At 42.3% G+C, this 20489-nt stretch overlaps 1 protein-coding gene across 2 annotated transcripts in view; it reads right to left on the bottom strand.

Moving 5' to 3' along the window:
* RBM41 (RNA binding motif protein 41) overlaps positions 1 to 20489 on the bottom strand; it is a 507485-nt gene that overhangs the window by 107761 nt on the left and 379235 nt on the right. For both annotated transcript variants that reach the window (XM_044057651.1, XM_044057652.1), the window contains exon 3: positions 11761 to 11953. In XM_044057651.1, the coding sequence (XP_043913586.1) occupies positions 11761 to 11953 (193 nt within the window). The remainder of the gene's footprint in view (positions 1 to 11760; positions 11954 to 20489) is intronic.

Genomic DNA, 20489 nt, shown 5'->3' with positions numbered 1-20489 from the left:
AGTGGAAATGCTCTCTCAAAGTATTTAGGGTTTCACCAAAACAAAAATCCTCTGGTGGGGAAGCAGAAGGAATGGATTCCTCTGCATCTGAATCCTCATAGGCAGATAAGGGCATGTCTTCATATTCAGAAACCTCAGAGTTGTCGGACTCTTGCTCAGATAATGCTGCTGGGAACAAGTTTCTTTTTCTTTTAGCAGGGGAAGGCTGGCTTCCACTAAGTGTGATCAGGTCTTCTGCCATTTTAAGCATCTGAGATTGTGGCAAGGAAGCTGGCTCTTGAGTTTGGGTTGTTGTGTTGTTTTAGGTGTATCTCGTACTCTTGGCCTTAGAAACTCAGTCATTTTAGAAAGAATTGAAGACGCAAAAGAAGTAGTCAGTTTGTATCGAATATTGGTAATGCGAAGGACTTCCTCAGAAGCCGGTGCCTGTACAACGGCTATGGACCCATCCAAGGTAGAGACATCCACAGGTTCCGTAGTCAAACAAGAGTCTCGTGGCATACTGGACTCCGAACGGGTCTCGGTAGCAGCCTGCAAATCCATCGAAGTGGGCATCAGGGGCTGCGAAAGCACCTCACTGAGTACCGGTGAACTGGCAACTAGCTTAACGGAAGCGTCATTGGCAGTTTTGGACTTGTGCGGTCTGTCTCTGTCTTTATCCTTAAGTTTTTTCAGAAGATCGGCAGTCAGATGGCTTACCGAAGCCATTTTGGAATGCGGAGATAGAGAATGAAAGTATTTAGCTACAATAAGGGCCTGACAATGAATAGTTCAGGAGTTGAACAAAGCACAAAACCGACAGCGAAGTACGTCGTGGTCTGGGCCTAAACAGATGATGCAGTAAGAATGGAAATCTCGGTGTTGTATTTGCTTTTCACAGACGAGACAAGTGTTAACTTTTTTTGGCATTGGTTAGAGCAAGAAAAAAGGATCCCCAACAGGGTACTTAGCTTTAGAAGACTTCAGGATGATTCAATTGCACAAATGAAAACTCAGGTACCGGCCGACCGGCACTCGTGCGAACTGCTTCTGCTTCAGGCTCCTCGGCAAGAAAGACTGATGTAATGGCGTCGGCTGCCTGTTTTTATACTCCGATGACCTGACATCATTCCTGAAGAGACAACAACCGACGCAGAAATACTAAGCCTCTGGTATTCCGGCCGACTGAGGGCTACCCCTGACAGGATAACCCAAGTGTGATGACTGCAACAGTGAAACACGAATAACATCAGTTCTAACCGCTATTAAATAGATTTAATTCCTACAACCACATCTGCTAACCAACTGCCATCACATCACTAAAGATATTTCCAGGGGCTACTGATGACACAGACTGCCAAGACTTTTAGCCTACAGCCTCTGGGAAAGAAGACTATATTTTCCTACCTATATGGCCCCTGCAGAAACTGCTTTGCTGTTTTTTCATAGGTTCATAGGTTCATACTAGGCTATCTGCCCAAGGGCATTTATAAGCCTAGCCCATAGTTATTTGGCTTTCGCCACCCCTTTAGTTTGAATAAAACTATGCCTATTATTTTGTTGTGCCTCTGTCAAGCAGTGACACTGAAGTAATCCCTGGGGTATATCTGCGATCCCCCATCCATTGGTCAAGATTCCTCTTGAACAAGGCCAGCGAGGTGCTCTGCCTCACATGTACCGGGATTTTGTTCCACAGCATAGGGAGTCTTTGGGTGATGAATCTGTCCCTCCAGCACGTTCTATTAATAACCGTGTCAAGGTTTAAGTCTCCGCCCTTGTGGTTCTGAGGGATCTAGATTTTTGAGGTGAAGCATATTCATCAAATCAGGGTTTGACATGGCCTTATATGTCAGGCACAGGTCACCTCTGAGCAAGCGGTATGAGACTGAATAGAGCTGGAGCTCTTTCAGTCGGGCAGCATAAGACATATTTTTGAGACCCTTTATCCTTTTGGTGTGGAACTTTTGGGGCCTTTCCAGCTGCTGCAGGTGTCGGGTCAGATACATTCCGAATGGGGCATTGTACTCAATCATAGGTCTAATGAGTGATGAGTACAGGGGGACGATGACCTCCCTTGATCTAGATGTGAATCCCTTCATGATCAGGTGGGCAATGTAGAAGGTTTTCCTAATCACTTTAGCAACATGAGTGTCAAACGAAAGGCTACTGTCAACCTGGGTCCCCAGATCCCTGATGACTTCTTCTGTGCTCAGTGGATTGCCACCTATATGGTAGCTAGGGGTAACCTTGTTTTTCCCGAGGGGTATGACTATGCATTTCTTGGCATTTAACTTTAGGCCATGGCTCTGGCACCAGTTATCCGTTTCTGTGAGGCCCTTCTGAAGGATATCTGTGTCAGATGTGTTTTCGACTATGGCGCCCAGTTTGCAGTCATCTGCAAACTTTGTCAGCCATAACCCTCCTGTGTTTGCTTGTACTTCAGAAAAGTAGATGCCGAACAAGAGTGGACCCAGGACTGAGCCCTGTGGGACACCACTTGTGACAGGCTTTGAGTTTGACATGGCTCCAGCAACTCTGACCCTGTGGGTTCTGTCACTTAGCCAGTTTGCAACCCATCTTGTGATGTATGGGTTTACATTCAAGCTGATGAGTTTTTTCGATGAATGGAGTTCAAGTCCACAATTCTCAATAAAGAGAATGCAAATCTCAATTCAGCCTTCTCTGTAAGTTAGACATCTCCCAAATACAAACAGCAATACAAAACAGAAGGGAAAGAGCAACAGCAGCCTTGGTTTAGTACATGTTGCTGATTATTGCAAGTTCAAAACAAAGCAGAACTTTTCTTTTAAATCAAGCTCCAAACAACATACAAGACTGTCCCATTCCAGCATGAGAAAATGCAACAGTTGTTAGAATCACTGAGTGCAAAAATCTGTAAACAGTCCCATTTGCTTTTCACAAGTACATTTTTAGTAAAAGGAGCATTTATGATACTCACACATGTAATGAAATGCACAGCTACTGATTATTTCTGCAGCTAAGAAAATGTGCCTATCAAATCCTGCAGGTGCTTCAAATCAGCTTTTGCAAAAGGCTCAAAAAGAGGAAGCATTACCTTCTCTATTACAAAACACAACTCCCATGGAGGAACAGAATCCTTGACTGGGGTAGACGGTGCATATCTGAAAAATACCTCTCGAGAAAGCTTTGCAGACATTTAAAGAAGCCAAAGATAAAAGTGGTTGAGCCTTGATGGAAGATGGATATGGCAGTAAGGCAGACCATTACAGAACTTGTGCCTTATCAAAAATGTAGGAATGGAGATTTAAAACTGCAGACAGCAGAGCTGTAAAATGATCTAGCCACTTGGAAGTAGCTCACGTCTACTTATTTTTGTACATTATTTTATTAGTTACCTGGGAAAAGAGAAGAAAATGGGATATCCTATGCAGGCATAAACATTTCTTGGTCATTAATGGAAACGGAGTAATCTTGTGATTGGACATAGAAAAGAAAGTCTTGTTAAAGCCTGCCAGGTGTCTAAATCATCAGGGTTCTGAAGGGCTACAAGCATTCTGGTTGCTCCAGAAGATGAGGACAAAGACGAGGTAATGTTACTTGTTGATGTCAGAATAGGGCTATGAGAATGACTTTGGACTACAACTGCTTGGCATTCTGAATAAAACTTCAGAATAAGGGGGAAATGGGTGAAAAACATAAAAGTGCCCTGCGAGCCATTACTGGCCAATAGCACCCCTGGGACTATATCCCACTACAGGACTGAGGGATAGAGGTTGCTACATTTGACACTAGTTACAGATGCCTTGCAGTGACCTCCTTGCTTCTCCAGTAGCAGAAGAGCTTCTGCAATTCAGAAAGGCTGGCAGAACACTTGCTCATGAGACAATCACAAAAATTACTAAGCATGTCAGCTGGAGGACTCGATCTCCCCAGGAATATGACTGCCTATCAACAAAGCAACATGTTGCCATATCTTCATCTTTTCTCAGAAGAGAGTCAGGAATGAATTCCTCTCTGCTTATCTGTGTGTAAATAGCAATGCTGTCGGTGTGGATGGCAGCTACACCTTCAGATGAGGAGTCCAGGAATGCCTGCAGAGTGACAAAAATACCTTTATCTTTAGTATACTGATGGGTGTACACAGTCCAGGATGTCTGGCCACAAATGGAGGACAGTTTGTACTTGATAATAACCTCCCATCTCACATTGTGGCAAAACTGCCTATATGGGACAGCCTCTACTAGGTGGGAATCGGGAATGGGTTACCCACACTATGATTCCAAATATGGAGCCACCATTGTAAACATTCTGCATACCTTGAAAATCTTTAAAGATGAGACAGAACTGAGATTACTCTATTTTCACAGCCCAATGGAGGAACTCCCTATGTGAGGAACAATGTCAAATTATGTTAAATATAGAGTTCACTGCTCTGAGACGGACACTGAGCACTGCAAAGGAAGAATCACATCTAAAGGGAAATGTTCTTTGCCAGATAGAGTGTATAATGTGCAACCTGTGAAGTCTAGTGTCTACAATGGCTCCACATAGAAATATGGAATTTTCATTGCATTCCCAAGGACTGGAAAAAACAGACTTTGTACAACAGAAGCTAGCCATCCAAGTATGGGAACACCTTTACCTTTGCATGCATGCAGTTACAGCAGATCTGAGGATGCATTTGATAAACACTTTTATGACTGACATGAAACTGAACAGAAGCATCTAAAACTGTTGAATCCTCCTGGGCTCCTTGTTGACCAAGATGTGCAGATAGCTGTTCTGGAAGTCCAAAGTATTGAATCTCCTCTTTTCAGACAAGAAAGGTAGACTACACAGTGACCATCCAGAAAGACTGCTAGTACAAACTTGTGATGGCTACCTAAATTGAAAGTCACCTCAAAAACATATGGCAGTAATAAATGGATCCTTTATAGCCAAGAAAACCTCTTGAATGACTCTTCAGGTGATGATATTTAAGATCGCCTTTCTTGCCACACCTTTTTGAAAAGGTGACACATCTAGCAATGAGACAGAGTGAGGCAAGGGAGGGGTGTGGAATGGAATCATATCCTGTGTGTATATTACTGTCCGAATTCATCTGTACTGTATAATCATCCACTGTGCATCTAAGGACATCCTTTGAGGCTAAACCTAGTATCAAAAAAACATCTGAAATGTGGACAAAGATCATTTTTAACTTAGCAGCAGCTTATTATTTCCATCTCTAACAGTCCATGGACGAAAGCTTCACAAATCTCACACTTTTCTTTGAAATGCTCCTCCAGCAAATCACTAACACAATGTGTGCTTATGCTGAGGTAGATCTTAATACTCACATGTAGCACATTTCTAAGGCTGCAATGACACACAGACTAGCAAGACAAAAAATTGCAGCACACCCTTATAAACAGGCTAGAACACTAGTGCACCAGAAATACCACCTTATTCTACTAGGTATGGTAAAAGAAGACAAGCTAAGAACTCTGTAAGTACTCTTTTTGTTCTAAATTTGCAAACAAGAAAACTCCAAACATATTAACAGCAAAACAAGTGTAAAAGTGTGGTAAAAGAAGGTGATGAAATCCAGAAGGCGGGGGGGGGGGGGCTTAAAGGTCTGACCTTGTCACTAAATGGAAGCTGGACTTTACAGACCCTATTCAGTATAAATCACAAAGGTATGGAAATTTCTAAACAGACAGACAAGCAAATAAATAAGCAAATAACCAAATAAATGAGCAAATAAGCAAATGATTGAATAAATGAATAAACAAAATCCCGTAACATAACAAGCAGTACCCTAGTGCCACTTCACCATTTTGACAGAGAAAGGAGGTGAAGCTAGATAGGAGAGTATTATGGGTTATTAAGAGGGGGCAAATAGCCTGGAAATGCTTTCAATGTTAAACTGACTGAAAGCCTATGGTTTTAGTCCTGTTTGCTCATGACTATAGACTTCCTCATACCAGATCACTCCATAATGACAATAGGTTGCATTGCAACAAACCTACCAAACAAAAAGCACACAACTTAATTTAAAGGTGACGACTTTGGTTAAGACAATGGGTGGTGCAGACATCTATAGACCTGAATAATATCCCACCATGTAATGAATTAAACACTATTGCTTTGAAAAGGGGCTTGTAAAATAAGACATCCCCACTAGTCACTAAGCACGGTAAAAATCAGATATCCCCACAAGTCACTAAGCACGCCAAAGAAGCACCTTAATACACAACGAAAGCTCAACAGAAAAAAAACAACATATTTATGACACCCCAGTTCTGAGCGGCAAAGCCAAATTTAACAGATGCCTCTTTTTGTTAAGTTATAAAAATGACATACCCTCTACAACCTGCAGCATTTTTATGAACTTCAACCCATCTAATAACTATGCCCCTTTCATTAAAGCCATAGATGAATGTCCTGCTTATTCAGAAGTGATGATTTCTACTTCTCATGGGGCAGGTTGTAGAATGACGTTCATAGATGTTTACTAGGCTAACGACCATAAGGGCCTTTTTAAGCCTAGCCATGCATCCTAAGTCTCTAACAATTTCCGATACCCTTGATAAGTGTAAGAAGGGTCTTGGGAGTTGAAACACTTACAAGTAGGGGAATGGGAGACTAATCATTTACAGGGTGCCTGGGTCCATTAGAGACATAGGTGCCAAACCACGGATGACCAATAACCAGTTCTTCTATTATGTTTGAGGACTTGAAGAAACCCAATTCCTGTGAGCCCTCTGATGGAAAAGTCCAACTCGGTACACAAGATAAGGAAATGCATCATAATGTCATAGCAGTGGCCACTACCACCTTCAAGGATTTTGATAAGCCATCTCTAACATGGCTCCTGGGTCTATGTAGAGGACTCCTCTATTGGATCCTTCAGTCAAGGGGTTCTCCCTAACAAAGGATTATACATGGGGGTATCCATCAAGGAGCTATTGGTGGATCTGGGTGTAGACTGGGCAAGAAAGCCACAGTAAGAGCTGCAAGCTTCATAGGGAGGCATCAGGAATTTAAAAAGTGTTTAATTTCTACTTCACTTTTAAAACGTATCTTGATAATCTAAGCACCATTTCCAAACACCACAGTTTTCTTGACCCTGGAACTCGTGTCAATACTTTTATTACCTGTTGTATACTGACGTGTAAACTCCATTTCTTTCTGATACTACAAGATTTAATCATTGCTCATGGCTAACTTACTGAATTTTATAGGTCCATAGGTAAGTATTAGGCTAGCTGCCTTTGTGGGTCATTTTAAGCCTGGCCAATTTCCCTTTTTGTGCTTGAAATAACCTATCCATTTGGTTATAGATTAGCTGTACCCATAAAATGGCTAATAATTGTATATTAACTCTAATGAGAATAACTGGGATCATACCATAGATAATTTGAGGGAACCCATACATAGGACAAAGCATTTATGAGATGCATATGTCCATTAGTAGTACAGGGGGCAGTCCTGGGGAAAATTTTGTTATTCTACACTTTTTTGTGCATCTTTCACTTAAATCAACCATCAAATCACAAGAAACAAGCTGCAATAGTTAAAAAAGTACTGCAACATATCTTATCAAGAGTCAGGAGTACTAACATACAGCTTCCCCATCTCTCTCCTAATGGCAAAACTGCAATTCAAATCCTCCATTACTTAAAATAAACAATCATCACAAAAGCTTAACTGCATCAAGAACCAATGTTCTCATTCCATTGCAGATATAGTCTTGTGGAGGAACTATTTAATAATATGAAAAAAATCATATAACAATTACAAGATAAAAAAAAACACAACAGTTCATTCCTCAGGTGCAGACACAGCCTCCATGGTGGGCATTACTGAAGCACTGTTGAGGCAATGAAATCCTTAGTTTATAGAAGGTTCATTACTCCACAGAAAACTCCATTGGCTATTTTACCTACTTGAATAGATACACACAAGCACCCCCTAATGAATCATTCCAGAACTACTGTAGAGACAAACAATACAAGGAAAAAGACAAACTATCACAGTGCTGATATACTAATAGCAAATAAACCAGAAAATGACATAAGTCGTCGAGGGAAAAAAGTCTTATTTGGCTAGTGAATACAAGATTCTAACAAGTCATAAAGGTGAGGAGCTTATTTTCAAGGGGTACTCTGTATTACACATTAATCTTGTTCTCTCTCTGAAGTTCAGGGTCTATCCTCATTGACAGCAGAGGGCTAAATCCAATAACTGATCTCTCACCCCAGGATACTACTCTCGATATATTAAGAACTTGAGAATGTTCATCTCTGTTTCCTATCTAACTTTCCTGTTGTTATATCTGATCCACAACAGGTTAATATTTGCTCACTCCAGGGTGAGACAGTGACATCAGCTTACAGAATATAGTCATTCTGATGATGTTTAATAAGGGGAGAAGCAATGGCCTAGATACACTTTTGTGTTAGTGTATCTCGATATAATTAAATGTCATCCCGTAAGTAATGCCAGAACTCTTCCCCAAACTAATTTGCCTCCTCCACTAATTACATAAAAACAGGCCTTCAACTTGTTGCAAGACTGGAGAATATACTTTAGGTTCCTGTAGGCTGTTGTTTGAGTACCAGTAGTACAAAATAGATGCCATATGGGTACATATTCACTGATGTCAAAAGTGCAAAACCTCATGAATACATTTCCAAGTGAAGTTCCTCCACAGAGAGGAATAACATCATCTGTGAGATTGATTATTATGCTACCAGCTTCATTTTGATTAACTACATTTTCCATCTCCTCCAAATCTTATGATCAGCTTTATATTTTGTAAGGCTAAAGACTGCATTTCTGCAACAAATTCCAGAAAAGGTGACCTTGATATCTTTCAAGATTCCTACTGAAGTATCAGTGGACTAAAAACTGTGATAAAACATGCAAATAGTAGCAGTCACTCCTAAAGTCTCACATCACATTTTGCATGAAGCCCAAATTAAGTCAAATGTCTAATTAAAAGGGAGTGATCCAATTTAAAATGTTAGTGCCTAATGAAATCTAAGAAAAGATGAGGTACATATTTAGAATAAATGCAGGCAGTAGTAAGGTATTAATCCAGATTACAAACTAATGACCTGCAGTATAAAGAATCACCAGTTGGATGTGGCAAAGAGTTGCAACTAAAAAACGAAAGAACCCATTACTTCATCTAAAAATGCAAAAATAAAACATTCCCACAACAGCAGCAAAAGCATTTACAGATGGCAAGAAAGAGCTGGAGAAGGGGACAGTGAGCTATCTCATCTTTGTATACCTTAAGGAAAGAGGTCACACACACAGACCATTTAGTAAAAAGTACAAGACCTGATTAAGATAGTCTTCATAGAGTAATACCCACTCATTCACTCCAATGGAGCTCAGGAAGTTTGCACTGCAACTTCCAATGGGCGGAGCCTAAGCCTTTTGACAGAATCAAATTATGTCCTCACATTTCAAACAAATGTTCATATTTCTGGAACCATACATTTTACGAAAGAAGTATAAATGGCAAGCTCTTCAGCACAAACTAATGTTATAGTGGCAGTATTCTTTAGGTTCTATGTCTTAAACTGAATTTTATAAGTCACAATAAACAGTAATTATTACATTTGTAATATTTTGTAAACTTACAATTTCTCATTAACCACTCAAGTTACACACATACTGTCACAGTACCATTTTATTCATCTAGCTGAGAGCTTTCATATGAGGCTACGGTATTCTGTCAGTATTACTTGGTTATTGAGATATTTAGAAAAATGTGAAAATTATATCTACATAAATTAATATAAAAACAACAGATAATATACATTTACCTGAACTAGACAGAGGTCAAATATTAATGCAGTTGAGTTTGCCATTGTGTAAGCTTTAAGATGAAATCTTTTAAAAAAATTGTACATAGCATGGTTTTGGAATTATTGATGCAAATATGAATCAGCAATATCTGACACCTACAAGCGTCAGTAGGAGTTAACTGCAGATGCACCTGGAGTTATCACTTGGATGTAATTAGTTAAGCCTCCTGCAGTGGAGGACAATGGGGTCTATGCAAATGACCTCTTAAGAACATATCAATGCTTCAACTACATGGTTTCTGAATGCCCATGACTTTTAAGACTTTATTGGTGTATTCAGGCCAATAAAGCCAGAAGGCTTAAGGTAATACACAGCAGAGACTCTTGCCTACCTGGGTCTTTCTTATAGTTTCTACTAAATGGTTTGAACTTTTTACTCTCTGATGTGGATATCATTTGGGATAGTATGCAGTAACCCTAATTTGCATGGACATCAGGCTTATCTTTACACTCTGTGGTTTCAAAGTATGGCCATTCAACCCACTTAAATTATATTGACAAGCTCAGAAAATATGTGGGTTTTGGCATAGTGGGCTTTAGTGCACCAGTAAAGACAAAAATATGAAAGAAAAAACTCATTGGCATTTAGAAGCTAAAATACTGATATCTCCTTAAGGGATTTTCTGCATACATCCTACGGGCCTTCACTACAGGAGGTTTAAGGTGTTACACAATTAAAACACTGTCTTGGTTGGGTCTCTCATGTATTATTATTTTTTATTTATTTATTTATTTTTTTACAAAACTGTTGTATAACTAAGATCATTTCTGCAAATACTGTCTTTAGCTTCTGCCAAATCTACCTGTTCTATTTTTATTACTGCATTTCTGTGAAGATTAGCTGATCAGACCAGTCTATGACTGTCCTCAGCAAGGACACTATTTAGTGTTAATGCTCTAAACACGAACAAATGTCACTAGGGTGTACGGACAATTCCATGCCTCCAAAACAACTTCAATGGGATGCAGACAATGGGCATAATCTCTAATTTGTTCTGAAGTTAAGCCATTTCTTTGGTGACATCAAATATATTTGTGATAGAGTGGCAACTGGTTAGTTTTTGGAAGACTGATGTCTAGGTTAATGGACAGCCATGTATGTTTCTCCCTTAATTAAGGATTGTTGACACCAAACATAACATACCCATCAGCTCTTGGTCATGTTGCCCTATAAAAATTCTATACATCACCACACGCACACAAACACACACACGCGCACACACGCGCACACACACACACACACACACACACACACACACACACACACACACACACACACACACACACACACACACACACACACACACACACACACACGGCATTCCTATTGAGTAAACTGCTGCTAATTTCTGGTTGGTGCAACTCTCAGGCTGTTCATATCTCTTAGATACCTGCTGCAACAGTCACTCCAATAATCAAACACAATGAACACAGCAAATAACTGAAAATCTGAGTGCAGCTTCTCTGCACTGACACTACACAAAAGGCAATAATGCATCACACTTTCATAGCATCCAAATAATAAGGTCAAAGAAAAGTAAAAAAAAATGTACAGGTTTTATCTGAACACAGAGAATGATGTTACACAATACTAGAATACCACTACTGCAACCTGAAAAAAATGACAGACAATGAAATAGTAAATGGAGCTACTGCTGCATACCATTACATCACATTAGCAACGTTATAGATATCTGATAGAAGTCATAGCTCAAACTGTAAAAAAACGCTTACAGTTTTGGTATTTCTCAGACAGTCTCACCTACACCACAGTATTTCAATAAGAAATACACGAATCTACAAAAAAAATATTAACTGAACTTTTCACAACTTCAATCATTATTCAGTCATTCAATTTTTCAATTCAAAAGCAGCATTTAGAGATAAGCAATTCCAAATTATTTAAGCATGCAATTTTGAGGGCAGACCATACCTTTCCAGTGGCTCCCCGGGACTGCCACAACTGGATTTCTTGGTCATTTAGGCCCAAATCTCGAAGAGCAGTAACCTCCTTATCTCCTTCCTGTATTGCTTGGAACTCTGTTAGACTTAATGTTCCTGCAGCTTGTTCCCCAAATGGTTTGTAAACAGTAGCTGGGGCAAAGCATCTCCTCTTTGCTACACACCTAAAAAAATGTACAATCAGTACTGGTAATGATATCAAAAGCTGCTCAAAATTCTCTCAGATGACGTCTTTCACAGGTGGCAGTTGATTGATGCCTTTATGTTTTGTTCAGTGATCATACTAACTTGTTTTACATCTTGTAAATTCTAAAGAATAATTATAGTCATCTGTTCAAAACTGCTAAAAAATGTAATTATTTAGAACTACAGCTTACAGTACAAAAGAAAGCTCATTGTAGGGTGTTCTGCTTACATGCTCAAAGAACTCTACTCAGTCTTCCATTCTCTCACGGATGTCTGGAACATTAATATGAGGAGTACACATTTGTAATGTGTCTGTGAAGAGGCCTCATGCCATGGGTACTTTTTAAAACACATCTGTTAACCAGGTAAGATCAATGGCCACAAGTGCCCCTTTTTCAGTGGCAACACAGGAGCACACTGGCTGTCAAATGATTTGCTCAAAGTCACACAGTATGCAGATGGAGGTGGAAGGAATTAAACCTTGTACCCCTGAATACAGTAAGCATCTCATTAACAGCTCAGAGCCTCAAATTTCTCTGCATTAATTACTAGGATTTCATCTCCTTTTTCTGATGTCAACAACTTTCCCCAATTCATTATTCTCTCTAACCCGCCAATGCTTGAAGGTGTAACTTGTCTTCAAGAGATGCACACTACACTGTCACCACACAGACAAGGAGGGCATGCCCAGTCCATGCACTCCCAAGTTAAACTACCATGCAATGAGGAAGCACAATCCTGAAAGATGAAAAAAATTGCATGGATTAACTTGCAGGAAATTCCACTCAGAACTGGTAGGTGAATAACCCATCCAGGAGGAGTACGGCAAGTAGGTAACAAACATTTAATGCAGACATACTCCTCATGTGATGACTACATACTAGTTATACATGATGACAGAGGCCTTCTGCAGTCAAGATCCATTGGGAACAATCTGGAGCAATACAAAATGTAAGCCTCAATTGGTAGTTACAGCCTGAAAAAGGCCAAAAAGCGCACTCCTAAAGTACAAAGTAATAATCCTCAGTGAAGGTATTAACTAAGTGACCAATAAATAAACATCCAGAAAGTAAACATTTCTGAAGCAACCAATGGAAACAATCATGCCCCAGAATTTATAAACTCAAACGCCCTGGATCAACTGTCAACACCCCCACCAGAGGTGATAACATACTGGACCTGGTCATCACCAACATGGGCGACTAGTGTTCACACCGGAGGTCAACCCCTCGCTGGTTAGATCTGACCATAAACTAATCATTCTGGATATCCACATTCCGCCCCCACCCCCGGTCAAGGAAACCACTGTAAAAAACTTTTCAAAAGCAAACTTCATGTCACTTAAGACAGAGATGGAAAGATTCAAATCCCCCATGCGAAAAGATAATGCTGCCCAAGCTACAAAATCCTTTACTAATGCACTATACAGGCACCTACAAGAACGTATGGATCGTGCTATCCCAAGCAAAACCAAGACTCTCTCCTCCAAGAAAAGGAAACCAGTCTGGTGGACCCCTGCCATAAACAAGCTATACAATAGGAGGAGGAAAAGTACAGTTTTGTACCTACCATAAATGTAGATGTCCGAGAGGTATGCATCTGCAGTCCTAACATATGTGTTGTCCTGCCTCAGGCAGCCCTTCGGTTGGCCGGATTCCAAAGTCTGGGTCTGGCCTCGGCTGATGTCGCACTTCACCCAACGTCATAGCTGCTGTGAATTGGGTATAAAGGCATCAGCCGACGCCATCTTCCTCAGTGTTTCTTGCCCCAGATGCCAGGTGCCCTCTAGGAAGGCTAAATTTGGATAAATGCAAATGGTTCCAAACAGTAGAGAGCAAACAATATAAGCATGTATATACATATATACAAACAAATACACCATAATAGATTCCCCCAGCAAGCTACAAGATGGGCAAATACCCCGTAGGAGTACCACAGAGGGGAAGGAGGGTGGGTAATCCTGACTGCAGATGCATACCTCTCGGACATCTACATTTATGGTAGGTACAAAACTGTACTATGTCCTTCAAGGATGCATCTGCAGTCCTAACATATGGGTAGAATACCATAGCCAAACTGGGGGTGGAGGCACTAAAATGATTATGGTGTAGTTAAGATCCCTTGCAAAACAGCAGTTGCAAAACCTGCTCGGGATCTGGAGTATAAAGGTAGATTATAATGCTTGGCAAATGTATGCACGGAGCTCCAAGTAGCAGCTTCTAAAATGTCTTTGGTAGCCACTCCTCGTAGGAAGGCTGTAGTGGTGGCTGTAGCCCTTGTGGAGTGAGGTCTGATGTTTTCTGGAGTTGTCTTTCCATGAAAAGAGTAACAAAATTTAATGCAATTTCCTATCCATTTCGAGATTGTCTGTTTAGAAATTGCTTTTCCTTCCATTCCTGATGCATACGCTACCAGAAGCTGGTCAGTCTCTATTGGTCTTGGTTCTGTCCAGATAATAGCGCAATTGCCTGTGTACATCCAATGTATGTAGTAGCATTTCCCCCCTGTTCTGTGTGTTGGGGAAAATGTTGGCAGGTGGATTGCTTGGTTCAATGATACCCTGGAGACCACTTCAGGCATAAAAGTAGGATTAGTTCTCAAGGACACTCTATCCTGATGGAAGTTAAGGAAGGGCTGTACTGCCATTAATGCCTGTAATTCAGAAACCCTTCTAGCTGAAGTGATTGCAAGCAGGAAAGCAGTTTTCCAAGATAAGAACTGTAATTCTGCTGTTGCTGCTGGTTCGAAAGGGGGAAGTGTTAACTTTTCCAGCACAAAGTTAAGATCCCATGTAGGCAAAGGTGGCTTCCTTGGAGGCTTTACATTTTTAATTCCTCTCAGAAACTGCCTGAGTAGAGGATGAGAGAAGACTGGAGGATCCGTGTTGTATTCTGCTGAAATTGCTGATGCATGAATCTTAATGGAGGAGTAAGACAGGCCATTGTGGAAAAGTTCTGCTAAGTATTCCAGGATGTTAGCTATGTTTGCTAATGATACATTTTCTCCTTTTGCTGCACTCCAAATGAGGTATCTTTTCCATTTGGCTGAATAAGTCTTCCTTGTGGAGGGTCTGCGAGCCTCCAGGATAATGTCTTTAACCCTCTGAGATAAGTTTGGGTTATTTTGCTTTATGTAATATTCCAAGCAGCTAGCTGCAGTGTTTTCAAGTTTGGATGAAGGATCTTGTAGTTGTTCTGTGTTAGTAGTAAAGGAACTAGAGGTAGAGGCCATGCGTGTGTCCGAGACATACTCCTCAGTAGCGGGTACCAATGCTGCCTCGGCCAGTCTGGAGCTATCAGGATGATCCTTGGGTGATGATCTTTGATCTTCAGTAGCACTTTGTGCATCAAAGGAAGAGGTGGGAATGCATATGCTGTCAGATTTTCCCAACTGAAGGATAGGGAGTCCACCTTCCAAGCAAATGGATGGTATGTCCTTGTGCAGAATTTCCTCACTTGGTGGTTGTGTGGGGATGCGAACAGGTCTATTTCTGGTAGTCCCCATTTTTTTGTAATTGTTTTGAAGATGTCTGGATGCAGCATCCATTCGTGGGCATCCGTGGTAGTTCTGCTTAAGGTGTCTGCTAGTGAATTTTCTTTTCCTGGCACAAATTTGGCCTGGAGTTGAATGTTGTGGTTCAGGGCCACATTCCACAGGTCCATTGCCATCCAGCATAGAGGATATGAGTGTGTGCCTCCCTGTTTGTTGATATACCACATGACTGTGGTATTGTCCGTCCTTATCAGCAAATGACCTTGTTGAAGAAAAGGTCTGAATGTCAGAAGTGCCTGTTTCACTGCCAGCATCTCTTTTTGATTTATATGTAGGTTCAGCTGGTCTTGTGTCCATAGGCCTTGTATACACTTGTCCACCATGTGTGCCCCCCAGCCCAGGTCTGAGGCGTCCGTGGTGATAGTCTGGCTTGGGTGAGGTTTGTGGAAGGGCAGACCTCTGTTCAACTGACAGGCCTGAGCCCACCACAGGAATTCTTGTTTCAGGCATGGAATTATTGGAATCTGGGCTTCTAGACTGTGCTTGTGTTGAGACCATACATTCCTTAGGTACCATTGCAACTTCCTCATATGTAACCTGGCATGTGGAATCAATATTATGCAGGATGCCATGTATCCCAGGGCTTGCAGGACTTTCCTTGCTGTAAGCTGGTTCTGTTGTTAATGCCATGAAATAGAGTGGTAGTTGCTTTTGCTTTTCTGCTGTGAGAAATGCCATTTGATTTGATGTGTCCAGTTCTGCACCCAAGAATGTTATCCTTTGGGATGGTACCAGCCTTGACTTTTTCATGTTGACTGTGTATCCCAGGGCTTGCAGTAGTTGTATAACCTTTTCCAAATCTTTTGTTAATTTGGTCTTGTTGTCCGCTTGTATCAGGCAGTCGTCCAGGTATGGATAAATTTGAATTCCCTGAAGCCTGCAATGAGCAATTACTGATGCCAGGCATTTCGTGAATACCCTGGGCGCAGTAGATAAGCCAAAGGGCAATGCTGAGAATTGATAATGCTCTGATCCTGCAAGAAATCTGAGGTATCTTCTGCAATCTGGTCGTATAGGGACATGCAGGTATGCCTCCTTGAGATCTAGAGTCACCAGCCAAGACTCCTTGCCCAGCATGGGAAGAAGTTGCTGTAGGGTCAGCATTTTGAATTTTGGAACAATGAGATACGTGTTCAGAGCGGATAGGTCGAGAATAGGTCTCCATTGGTTTTCTTTCCTTGGTACCAGGAAAAGTCTGGAGTAAAATCCTTGCCCTTGTTCCATAGGCGGTACCTTTTCTATAGCTCTCATCCTTAGTAGATGGTTGATTTGTGCCAGAGCGTTTGTTTTTTGGTTTGGTGGTAGGTTTGGCATTCCTCTCTTTTTTGGTAGTGTGTGGAAGTGAAACCTGTAGCCTTTGTCTATTGTCTGTAAAATCCATTTGTCTCCTGTAATGTAATGCCAGTTTACGGAAAATAAGGCAAGCTTTCCGCCTAAGGGTGCTTGCAGTTGTTCCCTGGTAGGCGGTATCAGAGTCGAGTCATTGTGTCTGTCCTGTGGGGGTGGTCGTAGCTGAATCTGAGGCAGTACTTCTCTGGTTGTTAGTCTGCCACTGGCGTCCCCTGTAGGCACCTCTGGATTGACCTTTGCCTCTTGGGCGCCTATTTCTGCCTCTCTGTGCTCTGGAGGTTTCTGGAAAGGACCAATTCTTCGAAGGCCAATTTCTACTAAACCTAGGAGGCTGGACCTGTAAGAAATCCTTGACTGTTTGGACAGATTTAGCTTTTTCTTCCACCTTCTTTAGCACTTGCTGTGCCGGGGAGCCAAACAAACTTTGTTTCTCCATGGGAGCATCTAGTAGCTTTGACTTTACATGGTCTGGTAAGGATTGTTCTTTTAACCAGGCATGCCTTCTAATCACTGTTCCAGTCATAGCTGATCTAAAGGAAGCCTCCAGTGCATCATAGCCACATTTTAAGGAATGATTACTGACCTGCTGAGTGTTATGTACCAAATCCTGAAGGGACTTACGGTCTATAGGTTCAGGAGAGGACAGTTTTTTATTTAGCTGGTCTAACAAAAATTCCTGATACTGAATCATGTGGAATTGACAGTTTAAGGCCCTAGCCGAAAGAGTAGCAGAAGTATAAACTTTTTTACCCCATCTCTCTAATGCTCTAGATTCTCTTTCACAGGTTTGGGGATTTCTGGCAGAGGCAGCTGCTACAGCTTTGGGGCCCTGTGAAATGGTTTCAGGATCTGCAATAGGAGCCTTATACAAGTGAAAGTGTGTGTCCGGGACCCTGTAATATCTGTCAGGCTTGGCAGGGGCCGGGGGAAGAGAGTCAGGGGCAGTACAGGCATCATTATAAGCATCATCAACAACTGTAAGTACCGGAGGAATGGCTAAAGGCCTATGCTGTGGTAAATGTAAAAAGGTCCTTAGCCTTTTCCTTGAATCTGAAAAATCTTGGCCCTGCCATTGAAAATGCTCTCTCATAGCATGTAAGGTTTCCCCAAAAGAAAATTCCTCAGGAGGAGAGGCAGAAGGAATGGAGTCTTCTGCATCAGAATCCTCATAAGGAGAATATGGGCCTTCTGGAGGACCTGAGTTTTCTGAGTCATCCGAGGAATAGTCTGTAGAGACAGGATCCGGGGGCTCTGCTCTAGGCCTCTTATCTGGAGGGGGTTGAGAGGCCCTGTCTGGGTGAGGTTGGGATCCTCTGATCAAAGAAATGAGATCCTCAGCCAAGCTGAGCATTTGGGAACTGGAGGTAGGCCTGTGTGAGGGGGTTTTAGCAGGCAAGGCCTTAGAAGATTTAGCTGCTTTAGCCCTAGAAAAAGCCTTGATAGACATAGATGCAGGGGGCCTAGCAGCTCCACGTGCAGGAGTAGATATGTCTAAAGGAATAGTATCTGATAAATCCTGGGAACCTGCTACAGCAGGGGTAAGTTCAGTAGCGGATTCAGCCATGCTGTGTGAGGCCTCGGCTATAGGAGGCAAGTTTTCGGCCGAAGGAAGAACCGAGGACTCTGTTTCGGCAGAAACCGAGACACTCGCGGTTGGCTTAATCGTGGTTTCGGCCGAAACCGCAGACCGCGAGTGTCGGTCCTTTTCCTTACGCTTTTTAGCTAATTGTGAAGTCGGGGTCTCCGACGGCATTTTGTAAGCAAAAGCGGGACCAAAAAACTCCTCCGCAAACTCCGACCGACGTCTAAGTGTCCGTCGGTTGAAGGAAGCACAGGCTAGACAAGCTGATACGTCGTGGTCAGGGCCTAAGCAAGGAAGGCTGTAAGAGTGGAAATCCTTATGAGGTATTTGTTTCCCACAAGTTAAACAATTATTTACTTTTTCTGACATCGGCTGAGGCAAGAAAGAGTCCCCAACGGGGTACTTAGCTTTTTAGAAGTCTTCGGTAGTAGAAATCTTTGGATCTGACCGACCAGCACTTGCGAACAGCTTCTGCTTCGGGCACCGCGCGGCAAGAAAGACAGAGGAAAATGGCGTCGGCTGATGCCTTTATACCCAATTCACAGCAGCTATGACGTCGGGTGAAGTGCGACATCAGCCGAGGCCAGACACAGACTTTGGAATCCGGCCGACCGAAGGGCTGCCTGAGGCAGGACAACCCATATGTTAGGACTGCAGATGCATCCTTGAAGGACATCTAGTACAGAAAAGTGTAAACTCCCAAGAAGGGAAGACATCCCTGATAAGTATCAGCAAGAAACTACGATCCCTCATAAAATCATCCAAGGGTAGCTTCAAAAGAAAAAATGCCAAGGACTCCAAAGATAACCACAAGGCATTCTTTAGCTATGTCAAGAATCTATGTGGCAATTCTCAGATCTGTTCGGAGTTAGTGCAGAATGGCACAAAATACATTGAACCGACTGATATCGCCAACATCCTGGCAGACAGGTTCAGTGCAAACTTCACCACCCTCTCACCCCCAAAAGGGCCCATAAACATATCAGAAGAATGTAGTGTCCCTGAAATCACAGACAGTTTAAAACAGCCCTCTCCAAAGCCAAAAACACAGCATCAATGGGACTGGATAGTGTCCCAGGCTGCGTCCTACATGAGCTCAAAGATGAACTAACCCCTCACCTAAACACACTGTTCAAACTCAGCCTCTCCACAGGCTACGTGTCCACAGAGTGGCGCACAGCAACGGTTATTCTGCTCCACAAAGGAGGAGCCACAACAGACCCTAGGAACCATCTCCCTATAAGCCTGATTAGCTTGGTCTGCAAAGGCTATGGAGCACATCATCATGGATCTCATTAACAGAGACATTGGGAACCTCCAAACAGTGGACCCTACCCAGGTCGGCTTTGTTAAGAGCAGATCATGCCTCCTAAACCTAGTGGAATTCTTTGAGACAGTTACCGAGGCTATAGACGAGGGAAAGGTGGTCCACACAGCCTACCTAGACCTCGCAAAGGCCTTCAACACCACTCCCCATTCTGATATTAGAGACAAGCTCACCAGCCTGAACATAAACCCCTACATCACGAGATGTGTTGCCAACTGGCTCACAGACAGAACCCACATGGTAAGACTTGCAGGAGCTAGGTCGAACTCTAAACCGGTTACAAGTGGCTTTCCCCTGGGCTCAGTCCTAGGACCTCTCCTGTTCAGCATACACTTCTCAGAGATACAGGCAAGCACAGGAGGACTATGGCTGACCAAGTTCGGAGACAACTGCAAACTAGGGGCTATAACTGACTCTCCAGCTGACACAGACATCCGCCAAAAGGCTTCCCATGCTCTGGAACAAGATTCCAATCTACATTAGGCAGAGCTCCTCACTAACACTCTTCAAGAGAAGCCTTGATGAGTGGATGGGAAACAAAGTTTACCCCAGGGATCACCTCAGTGGCTCTTCTGGACAGAGGCACAGGGAACTAATTTAAGAGGGTGGCAAAAGCCAACACATTCCGGCTAGGCTTATAAATGCCTTTGGGCAGATAGCCTAGTACCTACCTATGAACCTAAGATACTGGCCTTTGGCAACA

This window comes from Protopterus annectens, chromosome 15.part0 (genome assembly GCF_019279795.1).
Source record: "Protopterus annectens isolate FY-2018-M chromosome 15.part0, PAN1.0, whole genome shotgun sequence".
Classification (NCBI taxonomy): domain Eukaryota; kingdom Metazoa; phylum Chordata; order Ceratodontiformes; family Protopteridae; genus Protopterus; species Protopterus annectens.
This window is presented reverse-complemented; position numbering and strand designations above follow the sequence as displayed.